The sequence below is a fragment of the Vombatus ursinus genome, unplaced genomic scaffold (genome assembly GCF_900497805.2).
Source record: "Vombatus ursinus unplaced genomic scaffold, bare-nosed wombat genome assembly UNPS02014959.1, whole genome shotgun sequence".
NCBI lineage: Eukaryota > Metazoa > Chordata > Mammalia > Diprotodontia > Vombatidae > Vombatus > Vombatus ursinus.
This window is the reverse complement of record NW_020954737.1, coordinates 15,226,782-15,250,279: the sequence shown is the minus strand read 5'-3', so window position 1 is coordinate 15,250,279 and position 23,498 is coordinate 15,226,782. Positions and strand designations below refer to the sequence as shown.

The 23,498-nt window shown below is 35.3% G+C and overlaps 1 protein-coding gene across 3 annotated transcripts in view; it reads left to right on the top strand.

Moving 5' to 3' along the window:
* Positions 1-23,498, top strand: part of CEP70 (centrosomal protein 70) — a 39,052-nt gene that overhangs the window by 8,120 nt on the left and 7,434 nt on the right. For 2 of the 3 annotated variants that reach the window (XM_027845322.1, XM_027845319.1), the window contains exons 4-13: positions 1,907-2,006; positions 2,248-2,371; positions 2,704-2,884; positions 10,714-10,883; positions 12,888-12,947; positions 16,861-16,951; positions 17,041-17,129; positions 17,679-17,753; positions 19,511-19,622; positions 23,192-23,362. In XM_027845322.1, coding sequence (XP_027701123.1) covers positions 1,907-2,006; positions 2,248-2,371; positions 2,704-2,884; positions 10,714-10,883; positions 12,888-12,947; positions 16,861-16,951; positions 17,041-17,129; positions 17,679-17,753; positions 19,511-19,622; positions 23,192-23,362 — 1,173 coding nt within the window. The remainder of the gene's footprint in view (positions 1-1,906; positions 2,007-2,247; positions 2,372-2,703; positions 2,885-10,713; positions 10,884-12,887; positions 12,948-16,860; positions 16,952-17,040; positions 17,130-17,678; positions 17,754-19,510; positions 19,623-23,191; positions 23,363-23,498) is intronic. The other variant, XM_027845321.1, reaches the window with a different exon arrangement.

Genomic DNA, 23,498 nt, shown 5'->3' with positions numbered 1-23,498 from the left:
ATAAAACCTTTTATAACAAACATATATAGTCATGCAAAACAAATTCCTTCACTGGCTATGTCAAAAAATGAATGCATTTCTGCACCCTGAATCCATTACCTCTGCAGAAGGTGGGTAGCATGCTAGAGGTGGTTAATATGCTTCATCATCAGGCCCCTGACTTTTTCGTTCATTCATTCACATTGTAAGAGAGTGGAGAGGAGGAAAGAGACTGCTGAGGAATAAGATTGGGTTAGGGATTAAAGTTAGGGGAGAGGTAAAAGGGGCAGGTAATTTTTTCTCAGCAGATCATGACTCTGAAGCACAAGGATTAGGGAAACAGGAGGCTTGAATTTGTTAGCCATAGCATTGCAGGAGTACCAGTTGACTTGGACCCTTGTTTTATTGCATTTTCTGGTGAGTGGTGTTGGTATGAGTGTTCAGTCTCTAAGCACCAGGATGCTGGACTTGGACATTTTCAGGCAGGCATCTGGTCCAGTAAATTTCTGAGGATCAGTTCTGCAGAAGTGAGATTGTGGGCTCACCTGTATCTTCTTCTCAGTGTGGCAGAGGATAAAGCACCCTCAGATGATATCCTACACCTGAAATGTTCACTTTGCTCTGGCTTGGAGGCCATTCATTTAAATTACACAAATTTAATGGCTTCCTTTATGTTCCAACCAGAATCCTGCCTTCTACAGTAAATCTTCCCTAACCCCTCTTAATTCTAGTTCTTTCCCTCTTTTAATTATTTCCTATTTATCTTGTGTACATACCTTATTTTGTATCTATTTGTTTGCATATTGTCTCCCCCATTAGACTGTAAGTTCCTTGAGGACAGTGACAGTCTTTTGCTACTCTTTTTATATCGCTAGAGCTTGGCACATAGTAGGTTCTTAATAAATATTTATTGAATTGAATCAAATTGAATTATATTAATATAATTATTTGTTGGACATCCAAAATAAGCATTACAATAGAGAAAGAGACCCTTAAATTTAATGAGTCTATAGTGGTAATGAACTGTAGCTTCCCAAAATTTGGTTCTTGAATTAGAAGTCAGTATCATCTTGGTGAAGCTATGTAGTGCTTGTGGGCTCAGCTCCCAGACCTGCAGAGTAAAGAAGGAAAGATGGAAGGAGACATAGAAAACAATAAAACATAAAAGTGTCAAAGAAAATAATAAGAAAAAAGAAAGGGAGGTAGTGAATGCAGAAATAACAAAATGCCACGAATAAATAGCATTATAGAATCATAAAATTTAGAATTTGAAGGGTACTTCATACTTAATCCATCTCTTCATGTTACAGATGAGGATGCCTTTAAGTAAAATGTCATATAATGGTACCTGTGCTATAGGTTGCTTGCCTTTTTCTAGATTATTAGGGCATATAATTGAGTATTCTTGCTTTTGGGCTTCATTTTAATCTAGTGCTAACTTTGGGGGATCAGCTGATAAGTTAGTTTTGTTCTTTTAATAGCTGCAATGCCTATTGAATTGAAAGGGGTGTGTGTGTGTGTGTGTGTGTGTGTGTGTGTGTATTATTTTAAGGTGTTTCATAGTCCATTTTCATGTTATTTATTTTACCTTGACCTGTAAAGAAAACAGTGTAATCCTTATGACGAACATTATTTTAAAATGAAGATGAACTTCCATGATTTTGTGTTTGTTGGTTAGAGATAAAGTTAGGTCTCTCTGGAATTTAGATTCAATGTAAAGAATTTTAAAAATCTTGACAGTAGCACTGAGTGTTTTATCCTCTTTTAAAAATTATTATTTAGCTTGCTTATTAATTTTCTCCCTTCAAAGCTTCGAGTAAAAATTTCCATACCCTAAATGCAGAAAACATATTTATAGTCTAATACAGTATATGAATTTTACTTTAGAACTTGTCAGTGATTTTTTTTTCTTTTTGTATGATTATAGCAAGAAGAAGCAGAATGGGAAAGCGTAAATGCACTATTAACAAAGAATGGCTTAAAACCAGTGTTTCTTGTTAAAAGGACGCGTGGAAAAAATCTAGGCGGTAATCAAACCTTATTCTTTTTGTTTCTAAAATTTAGAGAAAAGTCAGTTTTACTTTTCCAAATCATGTATATGAAATAAAAATAGATCATTAAATATAAAATATAAGATATATGTTGTAACAGTATGAGATATGGTATACCATATACAACATATAATATATGACACTACATTACATATATCCTATATATTGCTATCTATATTTGATTTTTGGTACTGTATTTTAATTTGTCTGATTCCAGATCTAATCATTTTTGACAAACAGTCATCACAAAGTATTAGACAGACTTTAAAAAGGTTGGTGGATGACAGTACAAGGAATCAGAATATGATTCATCAGCTCATTGAAGCAAATCAGCAGCTTAGGTAAGATTTTTGTTAAGGGAAAAAAAAATTCTGCTTTGAATTGCTCTGAATTTTTATGACTATGAATACTTGTTTTTAGAAGTATTCTTTTAAAAAAATAAAATACTCTATTTTATCTTTTATGGTTTTGACAGATCCGGCCTCTTTTATGGGCTTAAAATATTTGCATGTTAAAGGAACCTTTGCTACCATTGTTAACTTCTGATGTAAGATAAAATGTTAAGAGTGACTTAGAAGTTTGGAAAAATTGTTGAATCTAAAATTGAGAAAATTGTTTTTCACATGGATTGATGTTATAACCAAGAGAAGGAATTGTGTATTTATTAAATCAGAGATGAACTGCAGCAAGAACAAATCCGAGCTTTGCAAGAAGAAAAACGAGCTAATGACTTGGAACAAGTCATGGAGAGTGTAAAATCCAAAATCATTGAGCTTGAAGAAGAATCTGTAGTCATGGTTTCCCAGCAACAGAATCAAGTGAAAGAATTTCAAAAAGATCAAAAAGCTGAACAGGTATGAGTGTTACATGTGTTTCTATAAGATTTCAAATGGAAAGTGGTTTATAAATATATTAAAATTATTTTGTTGTAATTTATAATAATGTCAGTAATGATGAATATAGAATTAAGGACTTAAACTGTTTAAAGAAGATTGACTGGTAAAAAGTCCTCATTCAACTTTGGTGTTTAATATGATATAAAAAGTGATTACCATCAACAAGTATTTAATGAACACTTCTCCTGTGCTAGGAGGAACAAGCGTTTATTAAGTGCTTACTGTGTGAAAGATGTTGTGCTAGGCTCTGGATATACAAAGAAGGGCAGGAAAATGGTTCCTGTCCTTTAGGAGCTCACATTCAGACGGGAGAGGGAATGTGCATATAGAGGGAATGCACATGCCAGATATATCCAGTGTAAATGTAATCTTAGAAGGGAAGGCATTAGCTGGAAGTAGGGAGGAGGGGATGAGAAAGGCCCCTGGTACCACATGGGATTTGAGTTGAGTCTTGAAGGGAAGGAGGCAAGCCTAGTGGGGGCTATTAAGAAAGAGAGCATTCCAGGCAGGGGGGACAGCCAGAGAAAGTGCATGACTGGGAAATGGAGTATCTTGAGAGGAACAGCAAGGTGATCAGTGTTATTGGAAGGCAGGTAGTAAAGTGCAAGAAGACTGGAAAGGTCAAAAGGGCAAGGTTGAGAAAAGCTTCAGATACGAGACAGAATTTTATATTTGATCCTGAAGGTAATGGGATGCACATGAAACTGTAGGTCTCAGTAATGTACAGATTGCTTTTCTTTTCAAGAATGATGAAAATCTACCTCTAGCTTTCAAAGCTGGCCTCTTTATCTGACTTTCTGTATTTTTCTCTCCATAAAAAAAAAGGACTCAATGACTCTTCGTATCTTTTTTTTTTCCTTGCATTATCTTCCTTATCTTTCCTTGCCCTCTCACTGAAGCAGAGGTTTGGAGGGAAAATATTCCAGGCAAGGAGTAGTTGTCATTGTGATCCGAGTTCTTATGAACCTGAAGGAATGAAATGTTGTGTTACTTGGTAGAAAATAATGGCTTTATGTTAGCTGCTTAAAATGCTAGCATAAATATGCTGCATTTGTGTCTTCAAGCCCTTAGTAATGATGAATGAAAAAGCATTTATTAAGTGCTTTCTATGGGCAGAGCGTAAAAGGATACAAATCAAAAAAGAATACATTCCCTGGTGTTAAGGAGCTCAGATTCTAATAACACATTATAGCAGGTTTCAGCTGCAAGTTAGAAGGAAAGGTCCCATGGTCCTTAGGGTGTTATTGGCAAAGTAGATGGTAATTCATATTTAATGTGATTTCCATGGATAAATGATAACAGTTTCTGATATTGGACCATTTGACAGTGCCAAGGACTTTGGCATCAAGAAGTTGCTTTTCTGGGTCTTCAGTAGTTCACTGCAGCTTGCTTCTTGGGATTGGAGTGGGATGAGAGGAGAGGGGGTGAAGGTGAGGAGGAAGGGGACTATTGCTTCCTGGGATGCTGGTTCCTTGGCTGGATTAGAAGCAGAATTGTAGGCCTCCCATGGGAGGCAGGGGGTCTGCAGTTGATGTTGGTAGTGTTGAAGAATGTGGGTCCCCCAACAGACACTGCTTCCCTCAGCAATAGCTGTAGACCTGGGCTAAAAGTAGTGCCTGTGGTGTGAGATGCACTGCTCTTCCCAAGGCCTTTGGATTTCAGGTTGTGGGCTGTTTCTATTAGAGTCTGAGGGGAGGTGGTGGTAGAGATAATGGTGGTGGTTTGACTTGCCTGGCGCATCCTGCATCTCTCAGAGTACATCGCTACTTCAGCTAGTGATGGGCCTCAGGCAGTCATGGCACAGGGGAATCTAGAATATACCTTGAGTCAAGGAAACCAACATTCAGGTATCAAGAGAGTAGACAAGGCAGGAAGCATTAGGCAGGCAAGGTCCAGAGTTTGGGAAATCAGAGGGAATCCTCCAAAATAGCAGTAGTTATATAGTACTAAAGATGATCTCTTGGTTCTAGAACCAACTTACTCTGTGCCTTATTGTATCCTGATTCCTATTTCTGAGTGGTCCTGGTCCTGGTCTGAGAGGTCAGAGGCTACAGGCAATTTGGAGGTCAGAGGTTCTGTGAAAGATTTTGCCTTTCTTCTTTCCCTGAATGAATCTTGGAATCTTTGGCTTCCTTCAAGAAGTGTTACCTTCTGTATGAAACGTTTCCTGGTCCCTCTAGCTGCTAGTATCCTCTGTTCCAAGGTCACTTTACATCTGCTTTGTGTAAGTTTTGTATGTACCTTTAAATATTGTCTCCCTGGTTGGTGTAAGCTCCTGGAGGGCTTTGCTTTTTGTCTTTATATCTCCATTGTCTACCTTACAGTAGGTGCTTAATAAGTTCTTGATGGATTGAATGAGAACTTATATTAGTCAACGGGAGGAGGACGAGGAGGAGACTTGAGGACTCTTTACAAAAGGTTACGTATGTTTAGTATGGGGACTGGATCTGTGATTTCTTCAATATAGAGAACTTCTAGATGAAGACATTCCCTCCACTGATGAGTGTCTGCACCTTCTCTGCAACTTGAAATTTTGGAGGTTTTCCTAGATCACTAAGAAGTTAAAGGACTCGATTCAGGTGGAATTTTATCCCACACCTTCCTGGCTCCAAGGCCAGCTTTCTGTTCTCTGTGCTACGCTGTTTCTCTTGCTTGTCTTTTAAGAGGTTTTTTCCCATGGCAAAAATCTAAAATTTATAGCAATTAAGAATGTTGGTACATGAAATAGTCCTTTGTAGTTAACAGCACACTGTCTTTTATTTGTTAGCCAGTTAACAAGCATATATTTTCTCTCTCTCCCACTTCCCCTGTCAGTGGAAAAAAACAAAACCAAAGCCTTCTAATATGCATAGTCATGCAAAACAAATTCTCACAGTGTAGCTCTCTGCCCCGCACCTTCTAAAGTGGGAAATTAGAGTTTTCTTCTTTTAGAAAATGAAATAAATCACTTAACCCATTGCCTAGCCAAAAAAAAAAAGGAAATAAATACTGAAGTGGGTCCCAGAAAAGATGTATGCCCTCCCCAAATTCACTAAAACTTAGTGGATTTTAAAGATAAATTCTACTAATGTATATGTATATACACACACACATATATATAACATAATCTACTAATGACAATAACAAGTTTCTATATATATAAAACAACAAATAATATCAAGTTTTTAATCTACATAGAAAGTTGAATTTCAGTCATTTTCATTACTCCAAGTTTTTAAACACATGTAGGTTAAAAGGCTTGTGCTTTTACCTTTTGAATGAAAAAAGGGATTTCTTTTTTTTTAAAGGGAAGGCACTGTATTTTTCTTTGGTCATTGAGATGAAATGGAAGTAAATGCTGTTTGCCTGTCTAGTTTTATTGTTTCATGGTGGTTTCATTTGGTCAGTTAGGGTGGATATTTTATCTCCCTTAATATACAGTTGCTCTCATTTATCATTAGCATTTCAAAAAAAGAGTTCCATTTTATATGCCCAGAATTTTCTTACCCCTATAATCATAGACTAGGAAGATAGGACCTTAGAGGTCATCTAATCCATTTTATTTATGAACAGAAATACCCCTTCTTACTTTTCCTGTGTAACATCCCTGACAAGTGGGTATCCTGCTTTTGCTTTATGACCTGCAGTGATGAAGAACCCATTATCTCCTGAGACCCCTTTCTAGTTTTTTTTTTTTTGACAGATATAACAATTAGGAAGTTTCCCCCTCTATCTGTTTAAAATCCTATTTTCTGGAACTTCTACCCATTGCTCCTATTTCTACCCTCTAGGAACTAAGCAGAATGTGTCTGATCCCTGTTTCTTCTGACAGCTGTTCAGATATTTGGTAGCAGCTCTCATGTCTTTCATAAATTTTCTCATCTTCAAACTAAACATCCTTATTTCCTTCAGGCAGTTTTCTATGGCATAGCCTGTAGTTCTTGTCATCCTTGTTGGCTTCCTCTGAATGTTCTAGTTTGTCAGTGTCTCTTTTAAAACTTGGTCCCCCAAAGTGAAAACAGAACTTATGAGAGCTGAGAATAGCTTAATGATCATTTACCCTGTTATGGACACTGTTAATTTTTTTAAAAATCTTTTGAAAAAAATTTGTATTGGTATATTTTATTTTGAGAATTAAAAAAATTTCTCAGCTCAAATTACAACTATTTCAAGAGGAAGAGGTCTTTCTCAGTTCTCCCTAATCCTAGTGCCTCCCCTCTGAACTCACCTCCCACTTACACTGTTTATCTTTTATGTACATTATTGTTTGCATGTCATCTTTTACATTAGGATGTGAGCAGTTTGTCAGCTAGGACTGTTTTTGGCCTCTTTTTGTATCCCTAGTGATCAGCACAGTGTCTGGCACATAGTAAATGCTTAATAAATGCTTGTTGATGCTGAAGATATTTTTACACACCAGCATTTCCCAATATATCTCTCTTTTTCCTGTTTCTAGTAAACCGTTCCATATGACAAAAGATAAAAAAAGAGGGAGGTCAGCGAAACTAACCAGTGTTTCACCTAAGTCTGGCATGGTTTACACTCACTGTTCCACACTCATTGTCCTTTGCCTCTTCCAAGAAGGGAGGAAATATTCCCATATTTCTTCTTTGTGCTATGAGAGTTAAAGGTCTCTAATGTCAGAATGTAAGCTCTGTGAGAGCAGGCACATAGTAAGTAGCCCCTTAATGAATGTTCGCTGATTAGTTGTTAATTGATTAAAGACTATCTTGGTCATTATAATTTCACAGAATTCAGTTTCTTCTGTTGTTACTTTTTCCATTTACTTTATTGTAGTCATTGCGTATATTGTTTTCCTGCTACCTTTGTATCGGTTCATATCTTCTCATTCTTCTCTGTATTCATCACATTCATCATTTCTTGTAGCACAGTAATATTCTATTATATCAATGTAGTACAACTTGTTTAGGCATTCCCCACTCAGTAGGCATCTGCTTTGTTTCCAGTTCATTGTTACTAAAGAAGGTGGTGCTGTAAATATTTTAGTGTATATGAGATCCTTCTTTTTTTCCACTGACTTCTTTGATATACCTAGCAATAGGATATTTGTGTCAAAAGGATGTTTTGATTACTTCACTAGACTAGTTGGTCTAGTTCACAGCTCCATCAACGGTGTTTTCGAGTGCATGTCTTTCCACAATCTTGCCAGCATTGACTAGTACTATCATTTGTCATCTTTGTCAAATTGCTGGGTAGGAGGTAAAAACTTTAGTTGTTTGTTTTGATTTGCATTTCTCTTCTTATTAGTGATTTTGAGCATTCTTTCATATGGCTGCTAATGGTTTTCAGTTCTTCCTTTGAGAACTGTTTGTTCATAACTACCTATGCATCAAGGAATGTGTTTTAGCCGTATGCTGACATCAGTTTCCTATGTACTTTTGATATTAGGCACCTCTTAGAGATATTTAATATAAATTGTACCCCCCCCAATAAACCACTTCCATTTTTATTCGTTTTTAAAAAAATTTTGTATTTGTGCAAAAGGTTTTTAATTTCATACAGCCAAAATTACCCATTTTATTTTTTGTGAATGATAAATTCCACAGGAATATAAGTTAGGATCTCTGCTTACTTCTCTTTTTTGTAGATTAGGATATTTGTCCTTCTCTATATCCATGGTTTCTTTCCCATTCTCCACAATCTTTCAGATGTCACTAGTGGCTCAGCAGTAATATTTGCCAGTTTTTTCAGTACACAAAAAGTTGAAATTCATAAGGGCCCCTGGGCACTTTCTTGCTATTTTCTTGCTTATCTTAGTTATCAATTCCCAATTAGTCATTTTATTCTGTTCTTTCTAGTCCAAAGATGTCTTTGGCAAAGAAAGCAGAAACAAAAGAATTGAACAGTTCTACAGAACCTTTCTGGTTAATTATTGTTCCATCCACCCCAAGCAGTGGTTCTATTCCTTATTTGAACCTTCTCTTTTCCTTATTATAGCTTTAAAAAAAATCCTTTTTGTTGTCTTTAGCTAGTCTCAGTTCATTCTGAGCTTTAGCACTCTTGACGTTATCGTTATTCATGTAGTGCTATTCCATACATTCATGTTTACAATCTATTATCTGTTCTTCTTTCCATCTTCTGTACATGTCTTTTAAAAATCTGAGTTGGTTGTAGAGTGACTGCCCTGTACGTCCTTATTGGCCGTGTCAGAAATACAGATGTTGTGCACTCATTGCGGAGTACTGTAAAATTTCCCCATCTGTCCACATATAATGGAACTGATATCACTCTTTGCCATTTAATCTGCTTGTGAGTGATTACAGCTCTTCTCATTAACATCTTGGCATTCTCTTTAGAAGCTCCCAACAGTGTGACAGCTACACCTATTTTCCTCTTGTCCTACCAGTTTTTGTTACTTAGCCACCCTGTCTTATCAACCCTCTTCTTAAGTCTTTAATTTCTTCAGCTTCTTTTTGGTATTTCTTTTTCATATTAAACTGTTTTTGAAATTAAGCCCTTCTCCCCCTCCTTCATTTCAACTCATGCTTCTTTAACTTTTTCTTAAATTTTCCGAAATTCAATTTCTGGCCTTCTTTACAATTCCAGTCACCTTTATAATTACTTTCTCCTTATTCAGTTCAAATCCTCCTCCAGCGCCTTCTGCTACATAGTCTTCTAACAAGTAATTACTTCTACAGCAATCCCATATGACCTTGGGCAAGTCATCTAAATTCCCTGGCCTCAGTTTCCTCAACTTTTTATATACTTGGTGACCTCTGAGAGGATTCCTCTGGTTCCAAATCTTGGATCCTAAGTGGTTCTCCAATCTCTGTTGGAAACCTCTAAATACTTCTAGTATTAGTAGTACTCCTAAGCAGCTAGGTTGCCAGTTCACAGCCAGCCTCAGATAACTCACTAATCTGTGTAACCCTGGGCAAGTCATTTAACCTCTCTTTGCCTCAGCTTGTTCATCTATAAAATGGAAATAGTAATATCGTCTACCTCCCAAAATTGTTCTGAAGCCCATATGAGATAATATTTATAAAATATTTTGCAAACCTTAAAGTGCTATATAAATGCTACATATTATTATTATTAGATACTGTTCATCCTTTGATTTCCTTAACCTGGACTCTGCCAGCCTGCCATTCTTTTTTTTTTTTTTTTTTTTTGGTTGGGCAGTGGGGGTTAAGTGACTTGCCCAGGGTCACATAGCTAGTAAGTGTTATGTGTTTGAGGCCAGATTTGAATTCAGGTCCTCCTGACTCCAGGGCCAGTGCTCTATCCACTGCGCCACCTAGCTGCCCCCCAGCCTGCCATTCTTATGGTATTCTTGTGGCTCTCCTCCTGTAAGTGTCCAATAAATCCTGTTTTTCTGTTTCCTTAAGGAAAAGGACTCCCATTTCCTTGATCTCTATTCTTTGAGATAAAATGATTATGAATAATAAGGTGATACATTCTGAAAAACTAAGGTTAAGCTAGCTAGGTTATTATAGATACTATTGATAAACTTTCTTCTTCCCATCCTTGGACCTGAGCACGCTACCCTTACTCCTCATTCCTCTTCTGTGGTCCTTCTCTTCTATAAAACACTTAATATATTTTCTTATTATCATTTTGTCACTTTAATTGTATTTTAAACAAAACAAATATTTTGACAAGAATGTGTAATTAACCTTTTTATGTTTTTGGAGTTGAAGCTAGGTTAGCAGCAGGAATATGCAGAGAAGGTGGGTGGTATTAACTGTAGAAATAGTGTCTTTGGAAAACACCATTTTCCAAACACTATGTCACATACATGCCATAATTGGTAGCTTTGTTTTGTTTTGTTTTGTTTTGTTCTACAGGCAAAATACCATCAGTGTGAACAAAAATGGATGGAGCAACAAAAAACTCTTTCTTGTTTGCAAAAGGAAATTCACAAATTACGGAAAGAAGAAGAACTTCGTGCTGCCACTCAGAAAAGAGTTTTTAACCGACTTTGCAAACAAGCAACGCAGACTGTCGTGGATAAACAGTAAAGTTTTCTAGTTAAATTAATACATAGTCACCCTTACTATGATTTTTAAAATCTACTTTGATTTAAATTTTGGTCTGTTATGATTTTTAAAATTCGATTTCACGTAGCTGTTAAGTGAATTGGTTTGCCTATTTATATTGAACAGTAGTGAAGACTTTTCTCTTTCAGGGATCACTGGGGAAAAAAAAAAGCAAACCAAGAACACTTGTAAATGAAAACTGAAATTAGTTTTTTGAAAGAGAGAGATAAATGTAAAATATTTAGCACATCTGGCTTTTAAAATAAGAACAGGAAACACATTTTATTCAACAAAAGAAACAACAAAAATATTTGTAGCAAGACAAAATAATCAATATTGTGAGAAAGAGTAATGAAAGCAGGGATGAAAAAAAATATGAGTAAAATAAAGGAGCACTGGGAGAATAAAGAAGAGGACAAAGCCAACATTTCCTCCTTGTTCAGTTCCTGTTCTATATAGACTCTACTTTTTAGGTTCTGGCCTTTTGGTGCCATCTTCCTTCCTTGCTTGGAGAAGGTCAAACATCTCTATTCCGGCAGCGAGATTTACAGTGAATCCTCGCCAATCACAACTGCCTCCTTCTGCCCTTCACCTTTCTACCCTCTCTCATCCTGCTGTGGTTATTGCATTTGGAAAAATATGTGGTCTTGTAAGAACCTTTCCTTCTCTGATAAGAGAATTTTTAATGATTGATCTTGAATGAGTATGTGGGTATGAGGCATTTAGCCTGAAATTTTATAGGCATTAAGTTGTGCTAAATGAGATTGAATTGGTTAAATTTCCTACTTTGGACAGAAGTTTCTCATTTATAATGTAAAGCATTATAATCTCTAGAATTTAGATGAAAAAAGTTTAAATTTGATAAACAATAAAGAAAATAGTTTGAGAGCAGCTCCATATTGTATGGTGAACTTGTTCAGAATATATTTTTTGAATTCTGAGTTTAATTTTTTTATTTCAAATACATTTTATTGGTGCCTTTTATTTTTCATCCTAGTCGTTTACAAATAAATGTTCCCCCACTCAATTTCCATGACCTTGACCTCTACCTTCCATCTCATTGAACTTTCCCTTGTAACAAAGAAAAACCTGAAACCAACAGAGTGTGCATGTTCTGTACCCATTGTCCCCAGTGTTTATACCAACAGGAGAGATGTTTCATTCTCTGTTCTTTGGCACCAAGATTGATAAGGATTATTGTTAAGTTTCTAAAATCTTGTTAGTAACTACTGTAGCTCTATCATTGAGTTTTGAGGCTTCTAAGCAATGTTTCGATTCCAATAGCTTTCTAATCCTAGCTTAGAAATTATGACACTCAAGACTACTTTTTATTGATGAATTATGGAAGTGATACTGTTGCGTTGTCAACCTTTTCTTAATGTATGTAGAAAAGATTAGTCATTTCCATTTAAATTATTTAAAATTTATAAGTTTGTTAAAATATTTTAACAAATTGATAAGTGATAGTTTATTTGACAATTTACTTAAACCTCTTACAATCTTAATTGGGAATGTTGTGCTAACATAAATCTGGTAAATTTTTTGAACAGTTGAGAAGGGCTTATCTTATATAAAAGATTAAAAACAAGGCAAATGACTCTTTCCTTTGTCTCATTTCAGCAAAATTCTATATCAAAAGTATGTCATTTTATGTCTTAAAAATTAGAGAAATTGACACTAGAAATTACATTAGTGATCATGAAATTAAAAGTGATGGGCATTATTTCTTTAAGATTTAGGTTAACGTGATTAGAAAAAGTCTAAAAAAGGATTCTGGTTTTAAGGCTTTAAATTCTGTGTTGATCTTAATATATAAACTGAGAATTTTCATCTAACATTGCTCTGGCAATGGGATATTAAATAGAACAAACTGTTATATTCATTTGTTAACAAAATTGTTACTTAATTTTGAAATCATATATCAAAAATCATATTGTAATGTAGCATTCAGGAAAACTTTGAATGTATTTTATTTTTTCCAGGTTGCTTATCCTGATTGATTATTATGAATCCAAAATTAGGAAAATTCAAAAGGAACTAAGGTAGAATTAAATCCAATTTTAAGAAAAATAAGAAAAAAGTATTAGGTAAAATGGTTGTTTAAATTTTCATGCTGTCTTTTGAAATTTTGTAAGTTGACCAGCATTTGACACCACAATAAGGTTCTTGAAGAAACTCTTAGAGTGGCCTTATGCAGGAATGTTAAAATTCTGTATACTTGGTAAATCACTAGTCTGTTGCTAATAGTAAAAACAAGCTTTTCTTTTTTGTTTGTTGGCTTTAATCACAGTTGCATCCATTTCAATATTTATACTCAGGCAGTCTTTATTCAGTGCTTATTTGATGTATATCTCTAAACTGGACATTTAACAAAATGTCTAGTAATGATACAGGTATCATGTAAAGATAAAACTCAAAAGTGAAAAATGAAAAATCAGATTTGCATATATGAACAGAATTGTTATCTCTGATTAAGGAATGAACCCAAAGAATATGCTTTTGCCAACTTAAAGCAACTAAAGCATATTCAATGCAAAAATAATCTAAGGAGATGGGTCTATTCTGTTTGGAGGCCAGTATCCCATAAAGTGCCTTTAATGTGAGGACATCAATGCACTTTATAAGCATTATATGCCCATAGGTAGGATTTTCTGCTTTTTATAAATGTTACAATTAGAGCATTGATTTTGTGACTTGTCTGAACTGCATGGTGGCAGAGGTTTCATTTGACATCTCGTTGGGCTCTTGGAAAACAGTAATGATGGTCGTAATTACTTGTATCATCTGACCAAGAAAACTGTATCACTTTTGAAGTCATGTATTAAATAATCTTCATTTGCACTTAATTTGGATTTTCATCTCAAGTTGAGCACTTAGTGTATATATAGTGATGTGCAGGGTGACAATAGTGGATACAAAAAAGTATAAGATCCTCATGGAGTTTAGCATCTACTTGGGGAAACAAGATAGAAACTTGTGGAAAATGTTTAAACAGTAACAATACATAATTGAAAAAAAAACAATGGAAAGATGCCCCACAATAGCCAAATGAATGGCACAGCCAGTAAGTTCAGAGGGAGAGGTCATTCTGTGCTGGAGCAGCCAGGGAAGGTTTGATGAGGATTTGAACTGAGTCTCGAAGGGTGTAGAGTAGATGGAGAGGAAGGGCATTATAAAGGTTTGGCTTTGAACAGTATAGCCATAAGCACAAAAGAACAAGGTGTGGAATGGGAATGCAGAAGGCAAGGAATAAACCACATAAGCTAGAATAAAGGAGAGACCTGGGAGATAAGACAAGAAATGTAGGTTGGGAGTAAGGCCTTGATAGTCAGGAACCACTGTAAAGATTTTTGAGGAGTGACTTAACCCATTTTGCCTCAGTTTCTTCATCTGTAAAATGAGCTGAAGAAGGAAATGGCAAGTATCTTTGCTAAGAAAATTCCATGGGATCACAGAGTTGGACATGACTGTGTGTGTGTGTGTGTGTGTGTGTGTGTGTGTGTGTGTGTGTGTGTGATAAGCCCTTTAGACAGATAATGAACTGGACTGAGAAGTGAATAAGAATAGGAAATTGGGCTAGATTGCAGTTGGGAAAACAGTGCTTTCAGTGATCTCCAGCATAAGCTCTCCTATGGAACTCCAGTATTCTCTCAGTCATACCATATGACTGTGAATTATGAAAGCCTGCAATCTCAGAATAATCACAATATCAGGTAAACTAAAGGGTAATGGAAGTTGACATAAGTGTGCTGTGGCTTATCACCAATATAACTTGTCTATGAGATATGTCATAAGTCATCATGAAAGAAATGTGAGTGGAAATGGAGTTGTGGATCTTAGATCTAGGTGGCACAATGGATAGAGCATCAGGCCTGAAGACAGGAAGATCTGAATTTAAATCCAGCTTCAGATGCTTACTAGCTGTGTGACCCTGGGCAAGTCACTTAATCTGATTTGCCTCAGTTTCCTCATCTGTAAAAATGAACTAGAGAAGGAAATGGCAAAGCACTCCAGTGTCTTTGCAAAGAAAACTCCAAATGGGATCATGAAGAGTCAGACATGACTGAAACAACTGAATAACAACAACAAAAAAGACTTAAAGAACCAAAGGAAGATTTCTAGCACATTGGGTTGATCCTCTGTAGGAGGTTTATAGGAAGACATAGACAAAAATTGCACAGGATCAGAAGGTGTGGAAGGATTGTAATTATCACCAATGGATGGCACGCCCACACTGATGATAATTATGGATCCATCAAAGTATCAGAACAATCTGATAGTGACATGCAGGTTTTTGGGAGAAATGGTAATTAGGGAGACCAGTTAAGAGGCTATCGGAATAGTCTATGCTGAGGTAATAAAGGCTTGAACGGGTAGGTGGCAGCAGGGAGGATGGAAATTAAAAGATGTAGTTAAAAGATGTTTTGAAGGACTATTCAACAGTAATTGATAATTGATTGAATATGATGAATAAAGGATAGGGATGAATAAAAGACAGCTCTCAAGTTTTGAGCTTTGTTAATTGAGAGAATAGTAGTACCATTTACAGAACTAGGGAAGTCAAGATTTTTTTTTGCCACTGATCCTTGGAGGTATAGGACCTCTTTGACAGATATCCAATTTACAGAACTTCCAGAGTTCTGTACAGAGTAGCTTTCTGAATGCCACTGATAGATAAGTACAAGAGTAGGTAGAATTTTCCCACCAAGAGGGAAGGAATCTTTGGTATGAGATGGTCTGAGGGTCCACCTGAGGAAAAAAAAAGAAATAAGGCAAAAGACATTGTCAGCACAGGGCTAACCAGTTAGTTACTAACACGGTTCGTAGCTTAGGAAGAGAGGGAAAAAAAGAATGTAAAATGATTGCATATCAGCGTCACTTTGCCTGCTTTTTACCTGTTGAAGGCAGATGGGATTATATGTGATAGGCTGCTAATGTTTGTGCTAGTATTTCCTTAACCTGTTAGAATTAAACAAATTAAGTAATTGGAAAAATAACACAGGAATAAAAAATCTATTAGGTTAGGATGAATTTATTCTGAGATGGTATAGACACATCTTAGCAGGAAATGTATTCAGTAGAATACTTGTTATATTCTATGCTATCCACTTGGTGGAAATGATGTTCAAAAATACTGTTTTAGGAATAAAAAGAAGTAAAATGAGTGATCTCTAGGAGGAGAGGCAGAGTTCCTCTGTGACTCTCCCCTGACTTCTCTTTGGGTATGATGTTTAAACCAAGGAAAAATGTCAATCTACCTGGTTAAAGTTAAGGCAGAATTTCTCGATATGTACCTTTATTGCTACTCATAATGTTAGAAGTGCTGATATCGTTGTTGGACCTACTGAGCTTTCCACATGTCAGTGGAGGAAAAAGGCAAAATGTGTAGGAGTACTGAATAGTAAGAACCCCATATTATATTGGAAGCAAAGGGACACAGGTTCTGCTTAGAATCAAACTCTTACTCCATTAGAACCTATAAAGATTTTGGCAAAACTAAACAGAAGATTATGTGTAGAAGGCATACATTTGAAGAAATCTCTGTCTTAATACATTACAATTTACTCTGCACCTTAATTGACAATATAGCTGTAAAGATCTTGAGAGTTTAAAAACCACAGGAGTATGGTATCAGATATTTAAGCTGATCTTTTATCATCGATCAGGCTTTAACTATTTAGTTTGAAGGTGCTGTTGGTCAACCAGAAGAGTTTGGCTGTTTATCATGATGAATTAAGGGCATGGAAGGAAATAGCAATGTAACAACTCTCCATTAGAAAGCAAATCTACTCACTCCTGAGCAAGAGCAACTGGAAAATGATATTTTTTTGGAGAATTAATTTTAATTTATATTGAATGTATTTAACTATTATTTAATTGGCTTGATTTTTATTAGCTAAATTATACCTTTGTACATAAAGAATTTTCAGAAGAGGCTTACCTTTTGTTTCATAGGCACTGTAAAGAAGATACAGATATGGAAGAAGGAGGAAAAGAGGACTTTGTAGATCTGGATGGTACACCACATTATAAAAACCTCCTCATGGTATGGAGAATCCATGACTAATGAAAATTTACTTTAAACATTAGGTAGTAATTCACAGATTTATTGACTCTGTGTGATATGTGTTATAGTCATTCCAGAATCAACTTAGAGACGTCAAAGCCAAGAACGATAAACTTTCATGTGAAAATCAGAATCTCCGCAAAGATTTAGAAAGCAGGTGAGAAAAGTGTAAGTTATCAGACTTGGAATCTGTTGAATGTTCCCTCTTTAGCCATCCCAACTGTAGATCCTGCTGGTGTATCTCAGGGAAACAAGAGTTCAGGTTTAGGGAAGGGGAAATAATGATGAAGGCATCTAGATTGAAGAAGAACGAATTCAAAGAGTAGAGAGGGAGAATTAGGTATACCTTTGTACTTGTATCTCCAGAGCCTTGCACAGTATAGTCACTTAATAAATATATATTGATTGATTGTGGGAAGTATGGAGAAATACATGAGGTGAAGTATGGATATTGGATAAGCGATATTTGAGATACTCTTTTTTTCAGCTGTGATATGCTACTAATATTTACATGGTTTGATTTCCCACATTGGATCACCTCTGAACATCCACACAGTGTGCTATCTTGAACAAATGTAATTTTATTTTTATTATGAATGACTTCTATTAATATCCAATCTGTTGCATTTAGGGAATGTTTTATTAGGCTTGATCTTTTTTGTTTTCTTAGCAAAATTGAATATATTTAACAATTTATTTTTAATAGGCCCTCATTGCATGATTTAAGACTTTATAAACAACAGGTGAAGAAACTGGAGAAGGCACTTAAGAAGAACATAAAGTAATTATATTTTACTTAAATATATTTATTATGTTGTTTTTGTTTTGCTTTCTTTTATTGCTTTGTTATCTATTTATCTAATGTGGCTACATGATTTCATATTAGATGCACCAGGTTAGATATGAAATATGTAGGTGGGTTACAAATGACATTAAACGGAGGTGATACTAGCCACAGAATTTTTTTTTTGTTAGAGTTGGTGGTATTAGGAGTGGTAATTATGTTTATTAAAGAGACCATATTCTCTTTCAAGGTATGCCTGCTTGAATATGACGCTCCCAACTCCATCCCTTTGCCTGGTTGTGGCCCATGTCTGGAATATTTTCCTGTAACAACTCCACCTCATAGCTTTTCTAGCTTCCTTCTGTACTCAGTTTAAATCCTACCTTCTACAGAAAGACTTTTTGCATTACTTCCCTCCCCCAATAGTGTCTTTTCTCTGAGATTACCCTGCATCTACTCTTATATATTTTGTATGTACATAATTACTTACATGTCTCTCCGGTAGAATGTGAGCTTCTTGAGGTCAGGGACTTTGCTTTTACATTTGTATCTCCAGTGCTTATCTGGCACATAATAGATGCTTATTGACTACCTGATTGGCAAAGCAAATCCTGTAATTCCTCCAATGCCCAACAGAAATTCTCACCTCCAAGAAACATTTTCAGTTATTCTGGCTAAAATTGTTAGAGATTAAAGAAATATACTGAGACTTTCAAATAAAAAAAAACAAACAAACGCAATTTTGCTTGGCACCTTTTGTAGTAGCAAAAAACTGGCAACAAATGTGTGCTTATCATTGAAAAGACTGAACAGATCATGATCTACAAATGTAATGGAATATTATTGCTCTGTAAGAAATCATAAATACGAGGAATCCAGAGAAATGTAGGTAGATTTGTATGAGTGGGTACAGAATGAAGTGAACAAAATCAGGAGAATTTATACTTGATTCCAATAATGTAAATGAAAAAATGTTAAAAGGAAGCTGAGTAATTGTACTGACCAATCTTGGCCCCACAGAAAAATCAGATGAGAAAACGCATCTTCCTCCATCTGTTAGAATAGATGCAGAATGTTGCATTTATTGTCAGATGTTGGTACTATGTCTTTTGTTTCTAACTATTTTTCTTTGTTATAAGATAGGGCTCATTGGGTGTATGTGTGTGAGGGGGCATATTGGGAAATGATGGATATAAAAACAAAAGACATAAACTAATTTTTTTAAAGAAAAAATTACGCTCAGGACAATAAAAATAAGAACATTATAACTTTTAAGAGCTGTTTGACAGTGGAATGGCATGCTTCTGAGAGTGATGAGCTATGTCCCTGGAAACTTTTAAACAGAGGTTGGATGAACATCTTTTGGAGATATAGTAGAGGTTATTCTTGTATTAGATGGAAGGGAGATTGAACCACATGACTTATCAAGTGTCCTTCCAAATCTTAAGAATCTGTGATTATAAATCAAGTTGTCCAACCTATCTGTTGATCGTTTAAGATATGGCCTTCCCAGTAGTATTTGCATTTTATAAGGTAGTTATTAAAGAAAGACGTCTTTGGGATCTAAAAGTAATATGACAGGTGGTGAGATTCATATTTTGAGAGTAAAGTTTTACTTTAAATCATATTATCTAAGTGATATAAATCTAATCTGATTATTGTTTTATTTCTTAGACACCTTGGTGTTTTATAGCTAATTGTCCTCTAGAGGAATTTTGTGTGGACTGATTTTTTTTTTTTTTTTTGGTATTTAGATTACAGGAACTCATCAGAGAAGATAAATCTGAGAACTTAGACAACAAATATTCTGAGATCAGCAAAATAGAAAGCCAGCGCCAGGCCCTGTTTGACCAGAAATACTTCAAGGTACTAAATAGGAAGTAAATGCATTTGAGTTTTCAGCAAATTGATGACAGTTGCATAATGAACAGTTAGAACTTAGTGTTTGTGAAATATGTATGTCTGTCCTGCCTTCCCTTGCCTATGATGTCACCAATTTTTCCTTTACTCCTAAATTTGCTCCTAAATTTTCCCTCTTTCTCTCTTCCCCTTTAAGAGTTTAATCTTAGATGGTAAAATTAAGAAAGCTTATCTTTCATACCTTCTTTAGCCTTAGTGTTTTCTCTTGTTCAGTTCAACAAATAAGCATAATGTACTATGTAAGGGCAAGTTGTTACTGTTACACAAAAAAATTAATGCTATTTTGTTTTAATACACATGCTCATATAGAGCTGATGTTCTAATAGGAGAGAGAAGTATAAAGCAGTGTTATGAGAATTTAAAATCAACAATCACAGGGTTACAAAGAGTCAGATATGACTGAAACGATTGAACAACAAAAATTTGATTCTTAACTCGTTTGAGACATGACAGTGTCTTAAATGTCTTTGTGTCCTGGACAACCGTTTTGCCTTTCATAAACAGGTACTTACTAAACATTTTAAATCAAATTAAATAAGAATGGGCAGTTTAAAGCAAGTCATTTTTACTACCATACCATAAAGCTGACCTCTTAGTAAGGATATAGGAATAATTTGAGAGATGATACTTAAAATAAACACAAGGGTTGAGACCATAGCTAATAAAAAGTAGGCCGCAAACATATTTTGTCTCAACTTCTAAGCAGTCTACGCCATTGCTGCATTGTTAATTTACTTTAAGCAAGAGTCCCTGAATGCTTATCTTTGCAAGAGGATGAGTATGGGTTGATGAATTGTTAGAGCTTGTAAGCTATCATCATTAGTGGCTATTTAGCTGCACTGTCAGGTATATCTTGATGTGAGATGGTTTGATAAAATATTTAGTTGTTCCTGCCACCAAGAATATCAGAAGGACCCATGAAAAATTAAATGGATGAAATGCAGATTTTAAAAGGAATTTTGCAATTGTAAATTAGAAAAATGGATACTGGATAAAAAAAGGGAGAACAACAGAAATAGAACCTAATATATTTAATAGACTAGACCAGCTTTATGATTTCGTTGGTATAGGGAACTATCAGCGCATAAATTCCCTTTGCCAAATGCAAGTTGGTGCCTACTGGGCAGCTTCTAGCCTTAGAGAAATGCGTGGAAGCACCGAGAGATTAAGTCACTTGCGTAGGATGACAGTCCGCATGTGTTAGACTTGAGCACAATTTGTTTTGATTCTAATACCAGGATTCTATCCACTATCCAACTCTGAGAGTTTTCATTGGCTGTCTGCCATGCTGTCCTCTCTCAGCTCTGCCTCCTAGCTTCCTTCAGAACTCAGTTAAAATTCTTCTTTCCTGCAAGAAGCCTCACCCAGTCCTCCTTCATCCTAGTGCCTTCCTTCAGAGACCACCCCTGATTTATCCTGCATATATCTTGTTTGTATATAGTTGTTTGTGTGTTGTCTCTCCTATGAGACTGTGAGCTCTTTGAGAGCAAAGACTGGTGTTTTTGGCCTTTCTTTGTGTCCTCAGCTAGTAGCACAGTACTTGGCACTTCATAGGCGCTTAATAAATGCTAGTTGACTGACTAGCTGACTGAGTGGCTGACATTATACCACTCTGCCTCTCATTTAACAAATTAAGGCTAATTAAGGCTAATCAAGACTCAAAAACACTGAGGAAAGGAGTCATTATTTAGTGAAAACAAGGGAAAATGGGATCGTTGAAGGGCAAAAAATAGTTTTAGCTTAGAACATTATACCATATATCTACAAAAAATTTCATTTGAATCAATGATTGAAACACATACTTTTTAAAACCAGGAGAAAAATAAATAGTGTATTTCCTTTCAGTTGTGGTGTTTATCAAAAAGAAGAAATTATTGAAGATAAAATGGATGCTTGATTAGAATACAAAAATAACAGGATTACAAGTAGGACTGACTTCAAAATGAAAAGCAAAGAAGTATATTGGGAAAAATATTTGAAATAAAACAATCTGATGTGCATTATCTGTAATGAATAGGAGCAGTATTCACTCACTAATGGAGATGTGGTCGAAGGATATGAACAGTTTTCAAATAAAAGAATACTCATTGTTGTCAGTCAGTTAAAAAACTGTTCCAAGTTTTCCAGTATTAGAAGAAATACAAATTAAACCAACTGATAAAATAGCTACAAAATTTCAGTGTTATCAAGGCCAAAGGAAAAGCAAGCATTTTATTATATTGTTGGCAGGGCAGTAGGTGGTGTGAGCTCTTTAGAGAGTAATTTCACCACATATTATAAGATTACTAAGCTATCATAACTTTTGACCCAGTAATTCTACTTGCTGGGGCTGTGTCTGAATGATAATGGGGGAAAAAAGACATATCTGAACAAAAATATTCATAACCATTTTACTGTAATGGTTTAGGACTGAAGCTACTTATGCATCTCAGCAGTTGGTATTGGCCAAATAGATTATGGTATGTAAATGTAATATAGATATATAACACACATGTATAGTTATATACTTAAAAAGTTAGCAGTAAAGTAGAAAGAGCTCGTTCAAGTCATGGTTCTAACACATATTACCTATGTGATGCTGGGCAAGTCACTTAACCTATAATTGTCCTAGGCCATTCAAATTTCAAGAGGGAGTTTCTTTACTGTGAGATTCCCCGAAAAAAACCAGAGGTTTTATCCAAAAAAAAAAAAAAAAAGGAATACAGTACTCTTGTGCTACAAAAATGCTTAAAAATTTAGAAATTTTATATAGGGATAGGGCACGGACCTGTGATTTTCATTGGCCATAAGGAACTCCTACAGTGAGAAAACTCCTTCTACCAGTGCAGGCTGATAACCTCTACAATTTATAGTCTTAGAGAATTGCCTTGGGTATTGAGAGGTTGAATAACTTGCCCTGGGTTACAAAGCAAATATACTTCAGCAGGAGTCCAATCTGGTCTTCCTATTTACTACTCCATGCTGCCTCTCAAAGTTGGAACCTTCATGCATCAATCCCAATACTTCTGCTGTGCCAGTTGAGTACTCCACCAGTTGAGCTAATCATTTACCCTGTGCAATGGGGGATGCAAAATGAGGTGAACAGGGTAAGAACAAGCATATTGACTTCAAACTGTATTAAACAGTGACAAAAAACTTATTTTAAATCAGAATGTAAACAGTGGTGTTTAAACTTTTATTATTTGTTTTGTTATTTATTTGTATTCTTTGAGTATTACTAAGTTTACAAAACATTTTTAAACATAATGTAGTAAATCATTCATAAATAATTTCAAATCCTATTTACTTTTAGGTTCTGTTGCATAATCTGTGAAGAGTAACCCTGTTTGTTATTACTTCTATATTTATTGTTGATTAAAATTAAAACAAAAGGCTTATAAGTAGTGATCTCCTTAAAGGATAGTCTTAAAGGAAAATGTCACATTGAATTATTAATCTTCTTTTTCACACTTTTAATAACATAAGTAAACATTTCCTAAATGCTTTGACTTTATTTTCTTACTATTGCTTGAAAGATCTTAACCAGGATCGACTCAATTATAAGTAATCCAAGAGCTCCAGTAGTAATATACAAACAGAGCAAGGGGCCCTTCCAGAGTTATAATAAAGCTAACAGTCAGGAATGTGGATTTGAGCATCTTCCTCCCACAATAGAAATGTGGGCACGCCAGCTAACATCTCTAAAGGTAAGGAAGCATGTAGTCTTTGCAACCTTTGAAAGTCAGAGCTTCTGAACTTTAATAGAGATTTCAATGAGAGAGACTTAATTTGCTGCATTTTCTATAAAGCTGAAAACCGCAGATCCCAATCTTTCATCTGTAA